Source organism: Sapajus apella, unplaced genomic scaffold, assembly GCF_009761245.1.
Source record: "Sapajus apella isolate SASKATOON/1434 unplaced genomic scaffold, GSC_monkey_1.0 scaffold41, whole genome shotgun sequence".
In the NCBI taxonomy this organism is placed as follows: Eukaryota; Metazoa; Chordata; class Mammalia; order Primates; family Cebidae; genus Sapajus; species Sapajus apella.
In genome coordinates this window covers 5,679,567-5,702,857 of record NW_022436981.1, presented here as the reverse complement: position 1 = coordinate 5,702,857, position 23,291 = coordinate 5,679,567, and the positions used below count along the sequence as shown (strand labels likewise).

Sequence of the window (23,291 nt, the reverse complement as noted above, 5' to 3'; positions counted from 1 at the left end):
CTTAAAAAGGTTCTTCACCCTTTAACCCTATGCTTTGTGGCTAAAGCCTCATAATAATTTCCTAATGATTCTGTAACCTTCCATTCCAGACCCTGTTGGAACCAACACACCTCTCTCCTTCTATATTTCCTTAAATACCAGCATTTGCTACTTGAGTATAACAGCTATACTCCTGATTTTTAAACTTAGGTAGAGCTATAAATCCTCTCTCTATCTTCAAACGGACTCTGTATTTGCTAAATCTAGTGCAGTTTACAACAGTTAGGTGAACTCACAGAATGTCCACCATTGAAGCGGCCCGGCAACCTTCTTCCAGGCATCTTTGGTCTATTTGCAGTGAGATGAAGCAAGTTTTCTGAGGAAGCTATGTCATCAAAATTTACAACATCTAGAAAATAAAAATAAACATTATTTACTAAGATAACTGTACCTTTTTAGAGGTAAAAAATGTTTCAATTTTTGGACAAACTATAAATTAAAAAGAGTACCACTACTATGAAGAACTCACAATTAACCTGTGCTTTTCATATGCATTTGGAAAACAACACTCACCCTTAAAAGAAAAACAAACATCCTCTTTACCTGATACATTCATATAGTATACAATTTTATTAACACTATAAAGGTTGTTTCCAAATAGAGACCTAGATCTCAAAAAAAAGTTCTTAGTGAAAAATAAATCTATATCATAAACTGTAGTAGCATAAAAAACTCATCTTAAGTTCCTAACAACAAAAAAATCTACTTCTTAAACTTATAAGATCTCAGAAAATCTGCATGTAAAATCTGTTTTAAACTTCAAGAAGTAGAATATTCAAATGTTAAGAATTAAACTTTATCTGGCACCCTGCCACTTTTGATTTGGGTTTCTCAATATAAAGCAAAAGCATGATTTAACATATTTTTACATCTATATGTATGTGCACAGTATTAGGTGGGACTCAAAACTGTTTATAGCTCACTGCATCTTTGCTTAGACATTATCATGTTTAGCTATCATAAGACAGCTACAAATGTAAGGCAAATCAGATACCCCTCCTTCCCAAAAAAATGCTACATGGATTACCAACTTATTTCCTCATCATCAAAGGCTGGCAGACCTTTGACCCGATAACTTGGGTTTAAGGACAAATTTACTCTAAAACAATGATATATAATACCTTGCCTTTTTCTAGATGATTCAGAAAATCTTGCTAAAGGAAATTTATTTAACTCTGAAGTCCAGATATCTATATATATCAAGAACCCTAAGGGTAAACTATTACAGATACTTCCATTTTCAATATAACCTTCCTTTACCACAGATTCCAAACTCAGGATATTAACCACAGCCAAAATGTTCTACCTAACAGCAGATTCCTTTGGTCTAATCATCCAGATCTGTATTAATTCTTCATATTACCATCTGCCTAGATGTTTAGAATGCTTTCTGTCAGATATTTGTATGTTCTAACTCAGTTACTTGTTTCTTAAAAGAGATCTAAAGATGCTCACCATCACTGCCCTAAAAATTTATTCATCAACTTTACTTATTTAGAGAATGTTTTTAAGGGATGGAGGACACAAGGGTAAGGCAGAAAAAGAGACATCATTGTTTGGTAATATGCATTTTATAACTAGAAGAATTTGATAATATAATTTTTTTCCATCAATTTCTTTGTGTGTTCTCACTTGTATCAACAGATACTCTACCATGCTTGGTTTAATTTTTGAGACTTTTGATAATTGTAAGTAATGAAATATAACAAATCATAATAATAAATGACAATGAAAAACACATTATATAAAATCTGAAAGAGGTTGGATTTAAATATATATTTAAATGTCATGTTATTTGTAAATATAAAGAAAGCAATCTGTAATTTTAAAAGATGTTAAAATATGTTATTGTTTGAAGGGTGAAAAATTGCTTTTACACTGATGTGTGCATGAACAATCCACAAAGAAAAAACCTTAACAAGTACAATCCAATCATTTTAGCCTGTAGAGATTATTTTCAAATGCATATTTAAGCAACTTGCAGAGAGAAAAAGAAACAAACAGAAAAACACAGGAAAAGACAAAGAAAAATTAAACTGAAAGGGTAAGTAAAACATAGATTTACAAAACTGTACACCATGCTCATGTAAAATGTCTTCCGTATGTCCCGTTTTGAACTATAACACCAAGACAAGTAACTTTACTATTCTAAAACTCTCTCAGGTTCTCCATTTAAGCCATTGAGTTAGTAAAATGGAACAGTGCACATTTCGGAATCATGACATATCTAAATGCTTTTAAATTTACCTAAGAGGGATAACAATGGATTTACACTGCACACATGGCATAAAAGGCATGACAATCACTTAGCTTTTGCAATCACACTTGTCACTCTGCCAGCCACTTAAAATTCTGCATGTTGCTAGGAACACATAAAATTTTTAAAAATCAAAATGAAATATCCAATTTGGGGAGAAAATAAACTGGTTTTTATGGTTGCCAATTTTCTTTAAAAAATTGCATCAAAAAAGTATTTTAAACTAATCGGGAGACTTTTCCAAAGTAAATTTCATTTTATCTAAAAATGGAAAACCAAAAGGGTTAGAATAAATAGACAGACAGACATGTACACTTTCAGTAAAATTACAAAGAAAAATCAATGTGCACCACCTATTTATATTGAAAATACTATTTTGATTGCTTTATAAACTTTCATCTTACCAAAATGGAGAAGGGTAGAATAATTTCCTGACACGTAAGAAGGGAAACATGGCAAACAGGCTAGGAAACAAAATCTGGAAAGAAAAGTCAAGGATAGGAATGTCTAGAAAAAAGACTAAACCAAAATAATTATTTTACAAAACAGGAAAAAAGAACAGCTGTAGAATGAATAAAACCATTTCAATGTTTGGCATATAACTATTTGCAGGTTATCTAACTTACACAAGATGTGTATTAGATTTTAGGTTTATTCCTTTGTCTTTCAAAGGAAAAAATTAATATTAATTTCAATATGCATTAGGCTTGAAAGCTCTGTTTTATTACTCACTGAACACCAAGACAGCTTCCAAAAGGATGGCTTAGTGCTTTAAGAGGCCAGAGTAATAAATCAGTATGTTAACATCTCATAATGTAGTTATAACTAAAATTAAATCACCCTTTAGTCAACTTTTAGTCTTTAGCCCATGACAGAAATTACAATGATGAAAAGCAATTTTAATTCTATGGTATCAAAGAAGAAAAATATGTTAAATGTTACTTTAAAACATCTCATTATAAAAATATGACAATACTATCTTTAAAATATTGCAAACATATATAAATAAAAATTCACTAATTCCTTATATGGTTCTTACAAGTCTTTAATATGGAATAATCAAGGAAATTATTAGAAACTAAATTTTTGAAAATCCCAATTTAGACATAGGCTCACTCACTTTTTGACAGTATACATACTCAACAGGTACCTACTAGAAAAATTCCACCATAAATTCTTTCTGGAAGAAATGAGTAAATATTGGAAAAGTGATTTTTAAAAAATAGATCAACTATCAAACCTGAAGAAAAAGAATTTTGTTTCCTTATTCAACAGTGAATGCTTCCATCAAATAATATGTTTCTTTAACATTGTTTTTGCTTGTTTTTGAGACAGGGTCTCACTTTATCACTCAGGGTGGAGAATGGCCCATGATCAAGGCTCACTACAACCTCCAACTCTCAGGCTCAAGCAATCCTCTCATCTCAGCCTCCCTCCCCTAATAGCTGGGACTACAGGTATGCACCACCATGACCGACTTTTCTGTTTGTTTTGTTTTGTTTTTCCCTTGTAGAGACAATGTCTCAGTGTGTTGCCCAGGCTAGTCCCTAACTCCTGGATGCAAGCAATCTTCCTGCTTTGGCCTCCCAAAGTGCTGTAATCACAGGTGTAAAATTGTCTTTTAATCCTAGAAAATCTTATCCCAGAAAAATAACCAAAAGATAAAAATACTACACTGTAAGGGAAGTTCATCAGTTGGGCTTTCTTAATGTAACAGCTAGGTTACTATAAAATTTTCTATCTGATATTTTAAAACTAATTGGAAAATAATTTTACCTTTCAGATAATGTTCGATTTTAGAAATATGTGGACCGCACAAACTTTATTATTAATTAGTAGTGGCAGTGAGATTTTCCTTAAACCAATTTTTGAGGAAGTGTTTGTAACAGAGAAAAAAAATGTAAGCATGGTTCTTAACAGCTCTGATATTTATAAAACTACATTATATATGAAAATATATATGAAGAAACTAAAAAGTTATGTCATGTCATAAAAAAAGAAAATTTGAGTGTTCTGGATATGTCTTTCTTGCAAGTACAAAAGTCACAGTCTGTATTTATATACATGGTTTATGTATACACATAAATGTTTACATTTGACTTTATAAATAAAAAAATAATATCAGAGAATAGAGTCAGGGATTTATATCCTTTATAGATTAGAACAAAAACAAAATGAGATGGGTTTAATTAACAACGGAGAAGGGAGGGAAGAAGAAAAATAACATTTGTAATAACTTCCATGTCAGGTACTCCAGTAGACATATACATGTCCTAAATCATTCCATTGTTAGTTAAGGGAAAAAACATTAAGAAACTTGCTATCAGCAATCAACTAACAAATAAAATCCCCTTTTTAAACAGCAAAATCAGTGTACTTTCTATTACTTCACCTCAAATTATTATGGTACATAATAATAAAATTTTCAATAAGTTTTCATGTATATTTTCAACTTTCTAAAACATATTAAAAAGGCTAGTTTCATACATTATATTTGAGGCTGTATTTGAGCCAAAACACTTTTTTTAAGTTATTAACATCACAGAAGAGGTAGAACACTTTTATATTACTAATACTAGGAACATATGATGGTCTAATTTAAAAAGGTAGCAGGAATCTCTGAATTAATGCTTAGGACAAATGCCATTTACTGCCATCAATTAGGCCTTCATGCAACTGTGACTAAAGAACTAATAAGGATATAACACTTGCTCTGTAAATAATTTGGTATTTAACATGAACTCAGTCCTCAACATTTGTATTTTCTTAACTGAAGTGTAGTACACCAAAGGTAGTGTAATTAAATGGAAGGAATAAATAACAGCATCCTGAAAGTAACTGTTAGTTTTCAGACATGGCGAAGTCTGAGCATCTCTAGATTATTTCCTTATTTATTGGAAGAAAAGAACAAATCAGAAATAAGATGTTTTCATACCCTGTTCCACTAAGTCTGTGTTTATTATATGGGGAGTAAATAACAGCTATGGATAAAAGATAGATATAGGGCCCCCAAAACCAAGTAAAAACAGAACTTTCCAATCATCGATAGTTTGAAATTGTTACATATATTATTTTTACTAGAAATATGGCAGTGTTTTGTGACTCTACATAGAAAAAAGTTTTGAAAAAAATGAAAATGTTTTAATTTTCCTAAATTTAAAAAAATATTCCACTGCCTTGACATAAACTAAATAGAGCAAACATTCGAGATGAATACAAAGCAAGAGATACAGATTCCAGGTGTTACTCCTTCAATTCCCAAAGGGACTCCATCAACATTTAAAGACTTGTGTGATAAAGATCCCACAAATTTGTAAAAATTAAAAATATAGCTGCAATAACTTTTTTATTTCCAGAGTTAAAATTCTGCAAATAATCTGCTTTTCTTCAATTGTAACTTGTAAAACACATTTCTAGCTAATTTTAAATCAAACAGAAAACCATATGAACTGACAAAATTCTATTTACTGATAAGCTCAATAAAAAATAAAAGATTTTTTAAAGCATGAGGATTTTTCTTTTTTTCATTGAATAATTACTAAGAATAATTTTCACCATATGAAACATACTGAATAAATTTCAATGAATTTCTCTAAAATACAATCAACATCTCAATTCCCAGAAATCAGTAGTAAATAGAGCTTCATCCATAGTAGGCAGGATCCAACTATATGACAAGGAAGATTTCTTCAAAGAATATCACAGAATAAAGGAGAAAATTTAAAGAGTTTGCTTTGATTTATGTGGATAGTGTATATTTGATGTGTCTGTACCTTACTTTGTTTAGGCACAAAAGAGGAGGGAAAAAAGCATTTGCTTCGTAAACTAAGAACATATATGAGAAAGGGCTTTGAAAAAGTTGAAAAAACTAAAAACAAATGCAAAGCACTCTACAAAATATTAACAATTACCAAAAAATAATGAAGGCACAATGCCTTTAATAATGAAAACTATCAAGACTTCTCTGTTTCAAGTTTTCCATTTTATAATAATAGGTATTTTAAGAAAAATAGGAAGATGTACAGACTAGACAAATAAAGATGATCAGTAAGCTGAAAAATCAGTCCTAAAGCTTAAAAAAAAAATAAGCAAAAGAAGTGAAGCCTGCTGATATACAGAGTTAGAAAAATATTCTCCTATACTGAAAACAAAAGTATCTCTGGATTAAGAGGAGAAATTTAAAGTCCTATTAATCTAATGCTGACACTGAAAGTCTACATTATCTCATTTTTAAACTTTAAAGAGAAAGTAACAGACGGATCATCTTTTAAAATCTATTTCAATCCTCTGATCAGTAAGAAACCTCTGACCAGTAAGGACCATAACAATTTTACTTACTTATCTTCTTTTATTATTTCTACTTTGGCTACTAAATTTTAAACAAATTTCAACTGCGTAATTTCAACTTTATCCACACACAAACTGCATACACATATCTCTTATTTTAAATAGTTGCTGAAACCTATATTGACAGTTTGTTTTTTTTTTTTTTTAACACATCACCATTGTCCATGCTGACCTACCTGTTTCTTTGGAGGTTCTTACTGTAAGTGAATCAAGGTCTACTGATTTTGGTCTAAGTGGCAACTGTTCAGAATCTAGCTTTGGTTTTGATACAGGCTCAGTTTCAAATTTTGCTGAAATGGTAGAAACTTCCCCATTAATCCTGAAGTAAGAAAAAAACATGCAAAAATCACTAGTAAGAAACATGACTTTAAAAAAAAATTGTGATTTAATGACATTAAAGATTTTATGGTCTAATACTGATTACTTTCTGTTCTGTAAAACTATTTCTATAAACGTAAAACTCTGTCCTAAGACTGATCACAATAAAATCAGAAATGTGAGAACAGTTTAAGTGTAGAAAATTATTATAAATATAAAATTAACATTCAACAGATCTACAGAAAATATGGAAAATCATACTTAAAAATTAAACTGCAACAAGATGGACAACTTTAGAAGGTAAGTAACAGAGCTAAATTAAAATGTACAGAATACTCCTGTTTTTTTTATAATTGTTTTATTATTTTAAGTTATTTTTTATTTCAACAGGTTTTTGGGAAACAGGTGGTGTTTAGTTACATGAATAAGTTCTTCACTGGTGATTTCTAAAATTTTGGTGCACCCACCACCCAAGCAGTGTACACTGTACCCAATGTGTAGTCTTTTATCCTTCACTTCCCTCTCACCCTTTCCCTCAAAGTCCCCAAAGTCCAATGTATCATTCTTAAGCTTTCGTATCCTCATAGCTTAGCTCCCACATATAAGGGAGAACGCACAATGTTTGATTTTCCATTCCTGAGTTACTTCACTTTGAATAATGGTCTCCAATTCCATCCAGGTTGTTGTGAATGCCATTATTTAATTCCTTTTTATGGCTGAGTAGTATTCCATGGTATATATATATGTACACCACAATTTCTTTATTCACTCACTGATTGATGGGTATCTGAGCTGGTTCCATACTTTTGCAATTGAGAATTATGCTGCTATAAACATGCATGTGCATGTATCTCTTTCATATAATGACTTCTTTTCTTCTGGGTAGTTAATCCAGTAGTGGGACTGCTGGATCAAATGGGAGATCTACTTTTAGCTCTTCAAGGAATCTCTGTACTGTTTTCCATAGTGGTTGTACAAGTTGATATTTCCACCGGCAGTGCAGAAGTGTTCCCTTTTCATCACATCCATGTTAATATCTATTATTTTTTGATTATGGCCATTCTTGCAGGAGTGAGGTGGTATCACATTGTGGTTTTGATTTGCATTCCCTGATAATTCATGATTTTGATCATTTTTCCATATGCTTGTTGGCCATTTGGACAATTGTCTATTCATGTGCTTAGCCCTCTTTTTGTTGAGATTGTTTGTTTCTTTCTTGCTTTTAAAGTTTATCGATGATGTTTTTAAAAAGGGCTGTGACTTGGGAAGGCTACGGCAGAAGACTAAATGGGCTGTCTCTCCTTGACTACTGCTGCATCTTGGTGATTAGCTCTTGAATGCATGTGGCAAGAAGAGACACCACAGGTCCTTTGACTGTCCTGAGTGGCTGGGACCCACTGCACTCTGGAGTCCTCCTTCCAAAGAGGAAATTTTCCGAGGATTATCAATCAGGCCAACTTTATTCCAGACAGCCACCTTTGAAGCCTTGACAGTCCCAAGCTCCATGACAGCAGTGCCTGCCTTCTTACTGAAAAGCACCAGGTGGAGAACTCCACCATACTTTTGTAAAAGCCACAAGAGTACGTCTTTGGAGTAGCTGCCTTCTGACTCGCCATTCTTGCACTTCCATTTCAGCTTTAGTTTGGGGTTCCTTTCAGTATTTTCTGACGTTTAGTCTTGAGTCAAGTTCCTGGCACATCTGCTCCTGGATCATCATCTGCTGTTTTCCAGCTGCCGGGAACACTCTTCACTAAGATGTCCTGGTGCTGTAGCTTTCCTCCATCTTCTCACTCACCTAAGCCTGGGCCTCCAAGTTAAGATTAGCTTTCCTTTTTCTCTCATCAAGCCTCTGGGTCCTCTATGCTGTCTGCTTCTTGGCTTTTCTAACTTCATCATATGAAGCCCTGGCTGCAGCAAGGCCTGAGAAAGCTAGTGGAGGAGTTCAGATGCTCTGTGATTATCCAATTTTTGTCTGGGTGGCAGGAGAGAGCCTTCTGCCTACACACCTCCTTCATTTCTATCTGCTGCTTTCTCCATGATGCCTAGCAGCACAAATAGGTCCATCTCTAAGAGCTCTTGGTTTGCCATGGTTCCAACCCTGACTGGATTTGTACTAAAACTCTCCAAGTGTTTTAAGTGTGCACAAGGACTGTTGGCATAGCCAGCAGAATAGTGCTCAGCCCCCTGGGAATTTACTGCTGCATTTTAATAACCAAGGCTCCAATCAAACTGCCAGAACCTGCCTGTGATCTTTGTGTACATATCCAGCTTTCAACATGTTTATATTCTTCTTGGATGTTATTTACAATGTTAAAATAAATTTTAACTTTTCAAAAAGATAATGGATAATAACTGTTGGTGAGCATCTTAAGAAAAGGGAACGCTTGCACACTGTTGATAGGAATGTAAATTACTACAGCCATTATGGAAAACAGTATAGAGGTCCCTTGAGAAATTAAAAACAGAATTGTCATATGATCTGGTAATCCCATTACTGGGTATGTATCCAAAGGAAATAAAATCAATGTCAAAGAGATATCTGGACCCCCATGTTTACTGCAGCACTATTCACAACAGCCAAAATTTGGAAGCAACCTAAAGTATCAATGGATGAATGAATAAAGAAAATGTGGCATATATACTCAAGGAATACTATTTAGCCATAAAAAAAGAAAGCAAGCCTGCCATTTGCGACAACATCAACAAATCTGGAGGATGTTAAGTGAAATAAGCCAGGCACAGAAAGACAAATACCACATGTTCTCCACTCAAATGTGAAGTCTAAAAAAGTTGATCCTATAGAAATAGAGAGTAGAATGGTGATTACCAGAGCCTAAAGTGGTTGTGGGTTGGAGGGGAATGGAGAGATGTAGTCAAGGAATACATATTTATAGTCAGACAGAAGGAGTAAGTTCAAGAAATCCATTGTACATTATGGTGCCTGCAGTTAATGGTGATGTACTGCATTCTTTAAAAATGCTAACAGTGAATGTTAAGTGTTCTCATCACAAAAATAATTAACTATGTGAAGTTATCACATAGTTACTCATAATTAACAATCTCAACTACGTGAGGCTGTTAATTAGCTAGATGTAGCCATTCCTCAATGTATTTATATATATATATATATATAATTTTTAAAACATCATGTTGTATTTAATAAATACATACAATTGTATATGTCAATTTTAAAAATAAATATATTTGAAAAATAAGAAAAAACTTACCTGGAGATTTAGAAAGGCAACAGAGCAATTAAGGTCAAAGGTGAATAAATCAATAAGCTAACTTAAAATTAGGTAAAACTTACCTGGCTATAGGAGGTGGTGGAGGAACTGGTTTTTCAGGTCGCTTTGGGTATGTTGTTCCAGAAGATCTCAATAAATTATTGGCTTTGGTAGGTGGAGTAGGTTTCTTGGGCGGGACTAGTGGAGCTGCTGGTTTAGAAGGTTTCTGTTCCAGTGTTGATTTTTCATCTAAGATTAAAAATATTTAACAAGTTATTAACAATCAAAATTATTTAGGTTTTTCTATTTCTAAAAGTTTGTATCATGCTGGGAAGTGTGAGACAGGGGCAGACGTGAACTTTCATTCTCTATATTTGTGTAGGTGTGTACTGTCTTATTTATTTTAAAGTTATATTTTAATTTAATAAGCCTGAATAGCTTTTAAAAAAAAGGTATACTAGGGTAGAGAGGAAAACCACTAATAAGCTTCTGATTAATAGATAATGCCTACTTTTTATTATGTTCCCAGGAACCTTTGCTTCTAAGCATAGTAGTCCATCTCAAATACAAGTCCATCTCAAATACAACCACATATGATTTCACTTTAAACAGAAAATTAGCTGGACTTAAATCCAGACTATTTTCTGAAGCTGAAATATAGAGCACTAAAAACAAGTAGTACCTCAAGTGCTACATAACATTCAAATTTAAAAAGCATAATGGTGAGGGAAAAATGTTAAGAGAAACTAGGGCTAGATTGATTAGCCACAGATAAAAATTATAGGCTTATATTTATAATTCTTACTACTGTGGTAAGAATTTTATTAGTACCATTTCATTTAATAATGCAATGAAATGGGTATTTCCACTTGATGTAGAAGAAAATAAGCTGAAAAAAAAATAACAATTTTGAGAATTTTACACTATGTTAACAAGGACAATTTTATCACCAAAAAGGCCTCAAGTACTCTTTTACTATACATGACATATCTGCTTCCTGATCTTTCAGGAGTTCATAACAGGTATGGAAATTGACACATGTGTACATGAGATATTCAAAATACCGCAGTCAGCTAAAATGTGTCATAAGACATATATACAAAAATAAAAAGCTCCTAAGCACAATACTGAATAATTTTCAAAATATACTTGGTCTTTGAAAAGAATGTCTAACAGAAAACTACAAATGATTCTATAAGATTTCCTATCAACCAGAAACTGATGATTATAAAACCTGAACATCACAGCACATAAACCTCTCCCTAAAAATTACAAGTTTTATTTCACAATGAAAATACAGAATACTGGGGCCGGGCGCGGTGGCTCAAGCCTGTAATCCCAGCACTTTGGGAGGCCGAGGCGGGTGGATCACGAGGTCAAGAGATCGAGACCATCCTGGTCAACATGGTGAAACCCCGTCTCTACTAAAAATACAAAAAATTAGCTGGGCATGGTGGTGCGTGCCTGTAATCCCAGCTACTCAGGAGGCTGAGGCAGGAGAATTGCCTGAACCCAGGAGGCGGAGGTTGCGGTGAGCCGAGATCGCGCCATTGCACTCCAGCCTGGGTAACAAGAGCGAAACTCCGTCTCAAAAAAAAAAAAAAAAAAAAAGAAAAAGAAAATACAGAATACTATTTTCTCACTTTTACCACTTATAGCTCCTTTGAACCACATGAAAACATAGCTTAGTCTATTAAAATTCTGATCATCATTTGGTACAAAAATCTATTTTTATATGGCCTCAAGATATAACAACGTAGTATATAATTATACCATCAGGGTTTAAAAAAAACAAACTCTCCAGTTGAAATAATGAAATAAAGCTATTTATATAGTGGTAACAACCAGCCAAACTTAAATTTCTAGAAAATATTAAGAAAGATGTTTTATATAAAATACTATGAAAAATGGTCAAAGGATATACATTAAAGAGAGGTTCACTGATTGAATATATTTCTTTTAACAGATACATAAATTACAGCTTGAAATTAATTCTGTAGTGTTAGTAATCCCAGCACTTTGGGAAGCTGAGGCAGGTGGATCATGAGGTCAGGAGTTCAAGACCAGTCTGGCCAAGATGGTGAAACCCCATCTCTATACTAAAAATACAAAACTTAGCCAGGTGCAATGGCAGGTGCCTGCAATCCCAGCTACTCAGGATGCTGACACAGGAGAATCACTTGAACCCTGAAGATTTCTCCCATTCCGCAGGTTGTCTTTTTACTTTCTTAATGTCCTTTAATGTACAGAAGTTTTTAATTTCGATAAAGTACAGTTATTTTTTCTTTTGTTAAATATGCTTTTCGTGACACAGTCTAAAACTAACAAACTACATTTCTCTAGATTCATAACACTCTGAGACACCAAATGTGTGGAGATTTATTCCCACAACAATGAATTATCTGGCACCAACTGGGTGTCCTATAATTTAATTCAATTCTGACACTATCTTTCTGGAGTTAGCATCAGATTCCACAAGTTAACGGCTCAGACCCACAAGAATACTCTCACTTCAGATTCCAATCTCAAGTCCAGTCCTCTCGTACTTCTGATCAACTGGCTATAAATTGGGGATTCCCATGACCACCTCATCTGGTTCAATAATGTTAAAACAGCTTACAGAACTCAGGAAGGCAATTTACTTACTGTTACCAGTTTCTTATAAAGGATACAGCTCAAAACAGCCAAATGGAACAGATGCAAGATATGCAGAAAGAGATGCAGAGTTTCTGTAACTTCTCCAAATGTACCACCTTCCCATCCTCTCAATGTGTTCACCAACCCAGGAGCTCTCTAAACTCTGTTGTTTAGGGTTTTTAATGAAAGCTGATCATTTGATTGGTTCCCCTGGCAACAAGGCCCCTACCCATCCTTAGGGGCTTTACAAAAGCCTCCTTGTTAATATAAACTCAGATGTGGCTGAAACACACTTGTTATGAGTAACAAAAGATGTTCCTCTCGCCTTTATCACTCAGAAAATTTCAAGGCCTTTAGGAGCTATGTGCCAGAAACCAGGGACAAATATCAAATATGCATTCCTTATTATATCACAATATCACACATACCTAAAAATCTACTGCCACATCCAAGGTCGTGAAGATTTACTCTTGTTTTCATCTAAAGTTCTAACTCATATTTAAGGTCAATGATCCATTTTCAGTTACTCTTTGCATATAGTGCGGTCTAGGGCTCCAACTTCATTCTTTTGAGGACACCCAGCTGTAAGTACTAGAATTTTAGCTCAGCTAAAAATTTGCCAAATCCAAGAGAAAATGTAGACTTAAGGAAAAAAAAAAAGTTCTACATGAGCTACCTGAATACACAAGGAAGAATTACACAAGGTACAGATATTATGTTAATTTAAGATACAGGCTGGGTGCGGTTGCTCATGCCTGTAATCCAAACATTTTGGGAGGCTGAGATGGGAGCACCGCTTGAAGCCAGGAGTTCATGACAAGCCTGGGCAATACGCCACCTCTACAAAAGAATAAAAAATTAAAAAATGAGCCAGGCATGGTGGCATGTGCCTTTAGTCTCAGCTACTCAGGAGACTGAGATGAGAGAATCACCTGAGCCCAAGAGTGTGAGGTTGCAGTGGGATATGATGACATCACTGCACTCCAGCCTGGGCAACAGAGAGAGACCCTGTCTCTAAGGGAAAAAAAAAGCAATACAAAAGAGTTACCACAAGTATATAAAATTGTTTTTTAAATGTCTAAAATGTATCCTAACAAAATAAAACAAAATAATTGATATGCCCTTTTATTTGCTATAGAATATAGCAATACATTAATAACACTGTATGTAATAAGTTAACCCACTTATTAATTCATATGAGGGTCAATGGCCTACTGCATGAATTGAAATAGAAAAATAAGTGATAATATGGAGCGATTCCAAGTGCATAAATTCTAATTTAAAAAATCAAATAGTCTTTGTGATCACTTGGAGATACCTTAGAGAAAAAAACAGTATTACCTAAAAGGTAGTGAGTCTGTTCTTAATTGAATCTATTTTCCTAACATTTTAGAAAATTTTAGGACACAATATATTTATTCGTATTTATCTCACTGAAGTTTAAACTGCAGTATAACATTTTCAGAAACATTAAGTATAAAGTTTGAGAAACTATTACCATATGAAAACACACCCAAGTAACCACCATAGGCCAAGAACTGAACATTATCCACATCTCCGAAGTTACCCTTATACTTCTTCCCAATCACTACCCCACTGCTCCTACCCAAAGCTGTCTTCTAACACCACAGATTATTTATGAATATTTTTAACTTTACTTCAGTGAAATCCTAAGAGTCATGCTGCTGTGTCTATCTCTAGTTCATTTATTTGTTGTTACGTGGTATCATGGTATATGAATATACCTCAACTCTTTTATCCATTCTTTTGCTGATGAACATTTGTGCTATTTCAAATGGCAACTTTGCTATAAATTTATAAACTTTGTTATAAATTGCACTGAATCTAGATTGCTTTGGGTAGTACAGAAGTTTTAACAATATTGATTCTTCCAATCTTTGAACATGGAATATTTTTCCAATTTTGTGTGTAGTTTTAACAATATTGATTCTTCCAATCTTTGAACATGGAATATTTTTCCAATTTTGTGTGTGTCTTCTTCAATTTTTTGCCTCAATATTTTCTTTGCATATATCCAGGTTGGACTGCAGAGTATTCTTGGTTCTGTGGCCTGATGCTTTTAATCACTTTTGGAAAATTGAAAACCATTGGTATCTTCAAATATAGTTTCTGCTCCATTTTTTCTCCTTCCTTTCTGGTCCTCTAATTACATGTACATAGACCTTCCCACTATACAATCATCCCTCCGTATATACAAGAAATTGATGCTAAGACCCTCATGTATACCAAAATCCACAAATACTCAAGTCCCATAGTGAGCACTGTGGAAGCTGCCTGCACAAAAGTTGGCTCTCCTCATACACAGGTTTTGCATTCTCACCAATACTATATTTTTATTTCCCATTAGGCTAAAAAAAAAAATCTGTGTATAAGTGGACCCCGTGTAGTTCAAACCCATGTTGTTCAAGAGTCAACCATATTCTTTATGTCTCTTAAGGTCTAGTCTATATTTTCTATCTTTTTTGTCTCTTTATGTTTCAGTTCAGATATCTTCTTTTAAAAATAGACATACATACATTAACATTTGTGTGTATATATTTACATATACTTATAAGTGTAAACAAATTCATTTAAGCTTAGATTGACTTATATTCATATATACTTAAAAGGGTTTTAGTTCTGCCAAAATTATCAACCCCATCTTTTATTACTTCTAACATATATTAAGCATAGTTACTTGAAAGCTTATATCTGGTATCTCTAATACCTAGATCCCCTAAAGGCCAGGTTCCATTGTCTGTTGTTCTTGGTTTCTAGCCATGTGTCATATCTACAAGTATGCCTAATAACTTCTGGATGAGTGTAAGACACAAAACATTTATAAGAAAACACAAAGATAATTTAAAACTCTAGATGATGTCTTCTTCTCTAGAGAATAAAGGTTTACTTTCACTCCTTCAGTAAGCTATGGTAGGGATAGTAAAAATCCCGGATCACCTTCCTCAAATCAAGAATTGAGATAATTAAAAGATGGGCTTCAGTGTTCTTCAGAGTTAGGTTTATTTCCATTTCAGACTTCCTCCCATAGTAAATCCCTTTAGGAACCAAATGAAAACCTAGTAGTTCACTAGGATACCTCTGCTTTCATGAGCTTTTAACTAGAATTTTTGTCTCCTTGAACCCAAGTCTATTGCAAGTTATTTTCAGTCTAAGCTACCACTTTCAAAACTGGCAAATGCCTTAACAGGAAACATGAGCCCCAAGGCCAGACTCACTTTACTGTGCTCTGATCTTCTCCTCTATCTTGATCTTATGGTTCTTCATTTTATTTGTAGTTCTCCTACCCCTAGCAGATGACTCTGTCAAATACACATCAACATATACATGTACTTCATACAACCATTCTAGCTGTTCTCAGCAGGACATCTGGTGTTCATTTGTCACTGCCAGAACAACACTCTACTTCAACTTTGACTTACAAGATGTCAGCACAGAACGTAAATTGCATTCCTTACAATAGAACCTAAATATATCTCAACATCTTCAGCAGACAATGCAGTTGAGTCCAACCAAATCAAACCTACTTTCATATGATTACACTGAGACAATCAATGCATTGCATTCTTCTTACAAGTCTTGTTGGTCTAGAAGTAAACGTGCCCAAAAGTGGTCCAAGAAATGGAAAAGAACTTAGATTCCATGGTTAGGGAGAGGTTTTCCTCTCTTTCCTGTCACACAAACAAGAAATCATATTGCCCTGACTGCCACTCTCAGCCTTCTTGTGATCACAAGAGGAGCTGATCTGAACACAAAGTGGCCACTGAGGATGGCAGAATGGAAAGATATAATTCAGGTCCACAACAGAATCACTGAGTTGCAGGTCACATGATTTCTACTTCTAGACTTTCAATTATGTGAGATTTTTTCCCATATTGTTTAAGTTACATTCAGTAAGGATTTTCTGTTCTTTGCTCTTGAAACATTTCAGCTTCCTTTTATCCATACCACCTTCCACTATCCACACCACCATTATGTACCTAAATAGCACTAGAAGGAAGTTTCAGAAAAACAAATGTAAACATGTTGCAAGCTGGAATCCTTCAGATTTTAAAGAATCCTTCAAATTACATAATAAATATCGTAGTAGGTATGCCCTATGTATTATATACCTATTACATAAGGCATTAGAGAACCAATGGCAAATAAGGTACAGGTATCTAAACACACACTGTTTTCCCTCATGGTGTTTAATCAAGTGTGGGGTAAAGAATATCCTAAAACAAACATATAAACTAATACGTGACAGACAATAATGAGAAATACCTACTTTTAAATAGTGTAGGTAAGGAAAAGACTTAAAGTCAAGCAAGAAAAATTTTAAGCTGGAACCCAAAAGATGAGAAAAACCTAGCCATGAGAAATCTGAGAGAACAATTCCAGAGAAAGAAGGACATCCCCTAAAAAAGTATGTATTTTAGACAGAAAGTATGAAATGCAAACAGTTGGAAGTGCAAACACACGGAAAGCAATAAATGTAAATAAATCCAACCACTGATGGGATCAGATACAAAAGATGGCTGAAGCCATGAGCCTGCAGTAATAGAACTCAGAAGGAAATGCTCCTAAAGCAAAAGTGAGCAGAGATTCACTGCTTCTACCAGTGAAAATATAGAACCAGACTAGCCTTCAGTACCATTTTATGCTCTTTCTGTGGGTATGACTATACATATGTGTAGAGGAAGTGAAGAGGACATATAGATAAATTTACCATTTAAGTAATTTTATTAAGACACAGGACCTTTGTTACATTCTCTTCTATATATTTATATGCCTCCCTACCTGCACTCCAAAATAATTATGAGTTCCTTCCTTTGTATCAAGAATTTCACACCAATGACATGATGAGTATCTTACCAAAAGATAAATACAAAAAAGGACATCTCAAACAGCAGGATAATTTGTGCTTCAAAGTGGTGATATCATTACCATTTTGAGACACAACTTGCCAGGATTTTAGGTACTTCTGGGAAAACAAAAATGACAGAGAAGCAGAAAACTGCTAAGAGGTTTGAGAAAATCCACATGGTGGACTGGGACAGAAATTAGAAAGTGAGTTTAACCACCATTCTAAACATTTGGGAAAATATCCCATGAAATAATGGAAGTCACTTAAGAGTCCAAAATAGAGGGGTGATCAGTTTCATGGTTTCTAAGTAGCTCTTTTTACCCCTCTCCAATAGAACAGAGCTTTTCAAAGGATGCCTTCTATGGAACCTAAGATCATAAGATAAAAACCATGAACACAACTACAAATGAAAAATTATTTCCTTGTTCTAAGGCTTAAGACGCTTCAAACTGGTCCTAGCCATGGTTTGAAAATGCTCCCTCTCTCAACTGTGGAAAGAAGGGTGGAACTTTGATTTATATTTATTGTTACTTAGTAAAAAGTAATTTAACAAAATTTAACATTCAAATTGCCTCTGGCTCTCTCTCTCAATTGCATGTGTTCAAAGGCCCCTGGCAAAACACTGACTTATTCAGTGTTTTGAATAACACTTTTCTTACTCATGGTACCTGATCTATCAAAGGCACATCAGGTGTATGAGGAGAACATTCTGAAAATACTTAGAATTTCTTATTATGTCTTGTCTTGTTTAACCTATATGCAAAAAATTCTCATATTTACACTTAAACTTCAAAGCCAACATTTTATATTGTTTTCAAGTCATTCCAATAAACAGTTATCGTGAGATTTTTAAATGGAGGGAAAATGTCTTTTATATTTATTCACATATTTACTACTTCTGGTATTCTTCATTGCTTTCAGTAATTCCAACTGCCGATCTAATGTCATTTCCCTTATACAAAAAAAAAAAATTTCTTTTAACATTTTCTGTAATACAATTCTACTGGCAATACATTCTCTGAGATTTTGTCTCAAAAAGTTTTAATTTTGCCCCATTTCCAAAATGTATTTTTGTTAGGTAGAAAACTTCAGGTTGACAGTTACTTTCTTCCTGGCTTTAAGCTTTTTAATCATAAATTTGCATCAAATTAAATTTTTCAGCCATTATTTCTTTAAATTTTTTCATGTCCCTACTCTCTCACCTATCCATTAGGTACTCCAATTACAGGTAAGTAAAACCACTTGATACTGTCACTCAGGTAACCAATATTCTGTTCCCTTTTTTCTATATATTTTTAATAGTTGTATTACTATGTCTTCAAGTTCACTAACATTTTCTTCTGCAGTTTTCAATCTACTGAACTTTCAGTGTTTCTCATTTCAGATACTGTATTCTTCAATTCGGGTCTTTCTTATATTTTCCAATTTTCCCACTATAATGTTCACATTTTCTTCTACCTTCTTAAACACATGGGATATGTTTATGATAGCTATTTTAATGTACTTGCCTTCTATCTCCACCATCTCTGTCATTCTTGCTCTTTTCTGCTGACTGGCTTTTCTTTCGTGGTTATGGATTGCTATTTTCTTGGTCTTTCCATGCCTGGCAATGTTTAATTAGATAATGGACGTCGTGAATTTTACACTCTTGAATACAAAATTTTATTATATTCTTTTAGGTTGTACTCAATTCTGTTCTGTAATTTGTTAGCCCTATTGTCAAGATAGAGGCAGAGAAGACTTTAAGGTGACACATCCTTTTATGGACTCTATCCAATGTGCTAAATATTATGAGATCTTCTTACTCTGCTTCATGGAAAAAGGAACTATTTGTGAGTTACAAAGATGGCTTTACCGATTGCTTTCCAGTGGTTATTTCTCCATTATAGAAGTTTCTTTTCATGCATGTGTAGATCAGTATTCAGGCAAAGCCTCACAGTAAGCTGTCTACAGATCTGAGCACTCTGTGCAGTTCCCGCCACTCTGGTAGTTGCCCAGCCCTTCCTAAATACCTATCTCTATGTCCTCAACTCTGAAGAACATTGAGGTCTATTTGGCTTCCTCTTTTCTGCTGCCTGAAAACTGCTTCTAGGCAGTAAGATGTGATAATTACAGGTCTCTCTTCAGTGTCACAGTGACTTATGCTGCCTGATGTTTAATATGTGAAAGCCACTGTTTCGTATATTTTGTCCAATTTTCTAGTTGTTTAACTCAGGAGTATAAATTCACTCCTTATTATTCCATCGTGGCCAGGACTTTGCACAGATAAATGTAATAAAAATACATCATCCGGCCGGGCACGGTGGCTCAAGCCTGTAATCCCAGCACTTTGGGAGGCCGAGGCGGGTAGATCACGAGGTCAAGAGATCGAGACCATCCTGGTCAACATGGTGAAACCCCGTCTCTACTAAAAATACAAAAAATAAGCTGGGCATGGTGGTGTGTGCCTGTAATCCCAGCTACTCAGGAGGCTGAGGCAGGAGAATTGCCTGAACCCAGGAGGCAGAGGTTGCGGTGAGCTGAGATCGCGCCATTGCACTCCAGCCTGGGTAACAAGAGCGAAACTCCATCTCCAAAAAAAAAAAAAAAAAAAAAAAAAAAAAAAAAAAATACATCATCTTCCATTTTATTTATAAGATCAACTGACTGATTTTAGGGAATAGGGGAAGTCATTATCTGACTTTTAACAAAACTGCTGCCTAATTGGTGACATTACTTTTTTTAATAGTAAAAAAAATAGATAATAAAGCCAGCAATATACCTCTTACATGTGCATATATTGGTAGGATGAGTTTTTCAGGTAGGACAGATATTATAAACAAGTACTAAAAACTGATTGACGACTCCTGCCTAACTAGTTCACAAAGGATTAATCTGAGACTAATATTTTTATTAAGCATAAATTGTGCAACATATTTTTTAAATTCTTAAGTATAAAAAAATATTTAAAAAACTTCCATTTTGAGCAAAGTACACAAGATAGAGATAAAGCTAGGAAAGTACATGACATATTCAGGGACTAGAGAGTGAGTGCTACATTTAATAAACACAAAGAATGGAAGTGTAGGGCTGAGGGCCCCACAGGGTCATGGGTGTCCCTTATGCTGTGCTGAGGCGCAGGATCCGAGAAATAAAGAGACAGGACACAGAAGTACAGGGAAAACGCAGCTGGGCTCACGGGGGCCACGCCACCTATAAGCAGAGTCAGGCAAGGCCCCGAATGTCCAGAGGCATCAGTATTTATTGTGTATAGGTTAGGGAGCAGGGCAGTGAGTGAAGTCATCTTTAAGGATAGTGATAGGGTCGTGAGCAATACAACAAGGGGTCCATCCCCATTAGGTCACCTAGGCTAGGAGGTGGACAGTGCACAGCAAGGGGTCCATTCCCATTAGGTCATCCAGGCAAGGAAATGGGCTGTGTGCAGTATGTGGTCCACCCTCATTAGGTCAACGAGGCATGGAGGCGGGCAGTGCACAGTGAAGAGGGTGTAGTGTGCAATACCTCTATCTACGGGCAAGCTACTTCTCAGAAGATTTATAGGAGGATGCTATAAGTCACACAGCAGTGACAGAGCTGTCAGGGTTACCGGCACCTGCTGGCAGGTTCCAACGAGTTCTACAGGAAGATGCTTTTTGAGCAGCACAGTAACAAGAACTGATATAGTTCATAGTCACCAAGATGCAATTATCTGGAGGGATTTTTGAGCCCTCAGATGCTCGAGGGATTGCTGGTCTGAGGGCAGCCCTCCACAAGAACTGGAGCAAGGTCCCACAACTCCTTTATCAGGAGTGGCTGTTGCCCCAAGCCTGCCATATACAGCGGGTATCTTTATGATACTGAACGCTGCCACCTGGGCCATGGATTCTTATCCTGGTGTAACTGTTCTCCCTTAAACCATGCTCATACTGTGTCTGCTCCAGACATTCCTCCAACTCTAAGCTGCTTATTCCTTAACTCATGCTCTGTACCATGTCTACTCCAGGCATTCCTCTGATTATGAACTAAGATATAGTTTTATATATATATATGGAAATAAGTGAGTGGTAAGATATTCTTTAGGCACTCATTCTATGAACTAATACATGATTATATGTAGAGGATTATATAATGGGAAATAACACAGTAGTAACACTATTAACTGAGATAATCTTCAAGCTCTAGTTCTGTAAACTAATATATGATTATATAAAGGATTACATAGAAGGAAGTAACTGAGTAGTAATACTATAAACTGAGATATTCTTCAGATCTTAATTGTGCCAGGATTCTGCTTAGCTTTCCTTCCTCGAAGCCTATATGGGGGGTTATCCACATGGAAGATGATATCAAAAATGTAATGTGGGGGTCAGTTACTGGAGGACCTTGAATTTGAACTTTTGATTTTTATCTGAAAACTGAAAGTCTTTTCAACAAATGATGTTGGATCAACTAGCATTCATATGCCAAAAAAAAAAAAAAAAAAAGAATCTAGACAATAACCTTACAACCTTCACAAAAATTAATTCAAAACGAATCACAAACCTAAACGTAAAACACAAAACTATAAAATTCCTTGAAGATTACACAGAAGAAAATCCAGATGGCCTTGGGTATGGCAATGACTTTTTAGATATAAAACCAAAGCCATGATCCATAAGAGAAATAACTGATAAGCTTCAATAAAATTTAAAACCTCTGCTCTGTGAAGAAAACAAGCCACAGATTAGGCGAAAATATTTGCAAAAACATCTAATAAAAGACTTCTGTCCAAAATATACAAAAAAAGAAGCTGAAGGAAAAAAAAAAAAAACCTCATTAAAAATGCACAAAAGACTAGAACACTTTACCAAAGATATCCAAATAACAATTAAGTACATGCGAAGATATCTAACACCATATGTCATCATGGAACTGCAATTGAAAACAAAAGTAAAATATCACTAGATACCTATTAGAAAGGCCAAAATCCAAAACACTGAAAACACCAAATGCTGGCTAGAATGTAGAATAGAAATTCTAATTGATTACTGGTGGGAGTACAAAATGGTACAGCCACATTGAAAGAAGTCTGGCAGTTGCTTACAAAACTCAATATACTTTTGTCATATTATCAGGTAATCCCTCTCCTTGGTATTTACCCAAATGAACTGAAAATACATCCACCCAAAAACCTACACACATTTATGGCAGTTCCCCTTATAATTGCCAAAACTTAGAAGCAATCAAGATGTCCCTCAGTAAATGCGTGGATTAATAAATTGTGGAATATAAAGACAATGAAATATTACTTAGTGCTAACAACAAATGCCTCCCAAGCCATGAAAACATACAGAGAAATTTTAAAGGGATATAATTAAGTGAAAGAGGCTAATTTGAAAAGGCTACACACTGTATGAGTCCAACTATATGACACTCCAGAAAAGGCAAAACTGTAGAGAGTCATTAAAAAAATTAATGATTGCCAAGGGCTGAAGGGAGGGACAGATGAACAGGTAGAGCAAAGAAGGTTTTTAGGGCAGTAATGCTATGCTGTATGATATTACAATGGTAGATATGTGACATAAATTTGTCAAAATCCATAATAAGTACAACACTAGGAGTGAACATTAAAGTAAACTAT

The 23,291-nt window shown here is 34.7% G+C and overlaps 1 protein-coding gene across 6 annotated transcripts in view; it reads right to left on the bottom strand.

Annotated features, from left to right (window-relative positions):
* The window catches only part of CD2AP (CD2 associated protein), a 153,028-nt gene that overhangs the window by 23,176 nt on the left and 106,561 nt on the right, over positions 1 to 23,291 (bottom strand). For 5 of the 6 annotated variants that reach the window (XM_032299633.1, XM_032299634.1, XM_032299630.1 and 2 more), the window contains 3 exons: positions 10,272 to 10,437; positions 6,820 to 6,962; positions 276 to 388 (listed from right to left, as the gene is read on the bottom strand). In XM_032299633.1, the coding sequence (XP_032155524.1) occupies positions 276 to 388; positions 6,820 to 6,962; positions 10,272 to 10,437 (422 nt within the window). Of the gene's footprint in view, positions 1 to 275; positions 389 to 2,700; positions 2,775 to 6,819; positions 6,963 to 10,271; positions 10,438 to 23,291 lie in introns of those variants that run through there. The other variant, XR_004275588.1, reaches the window with a different exon arrangement.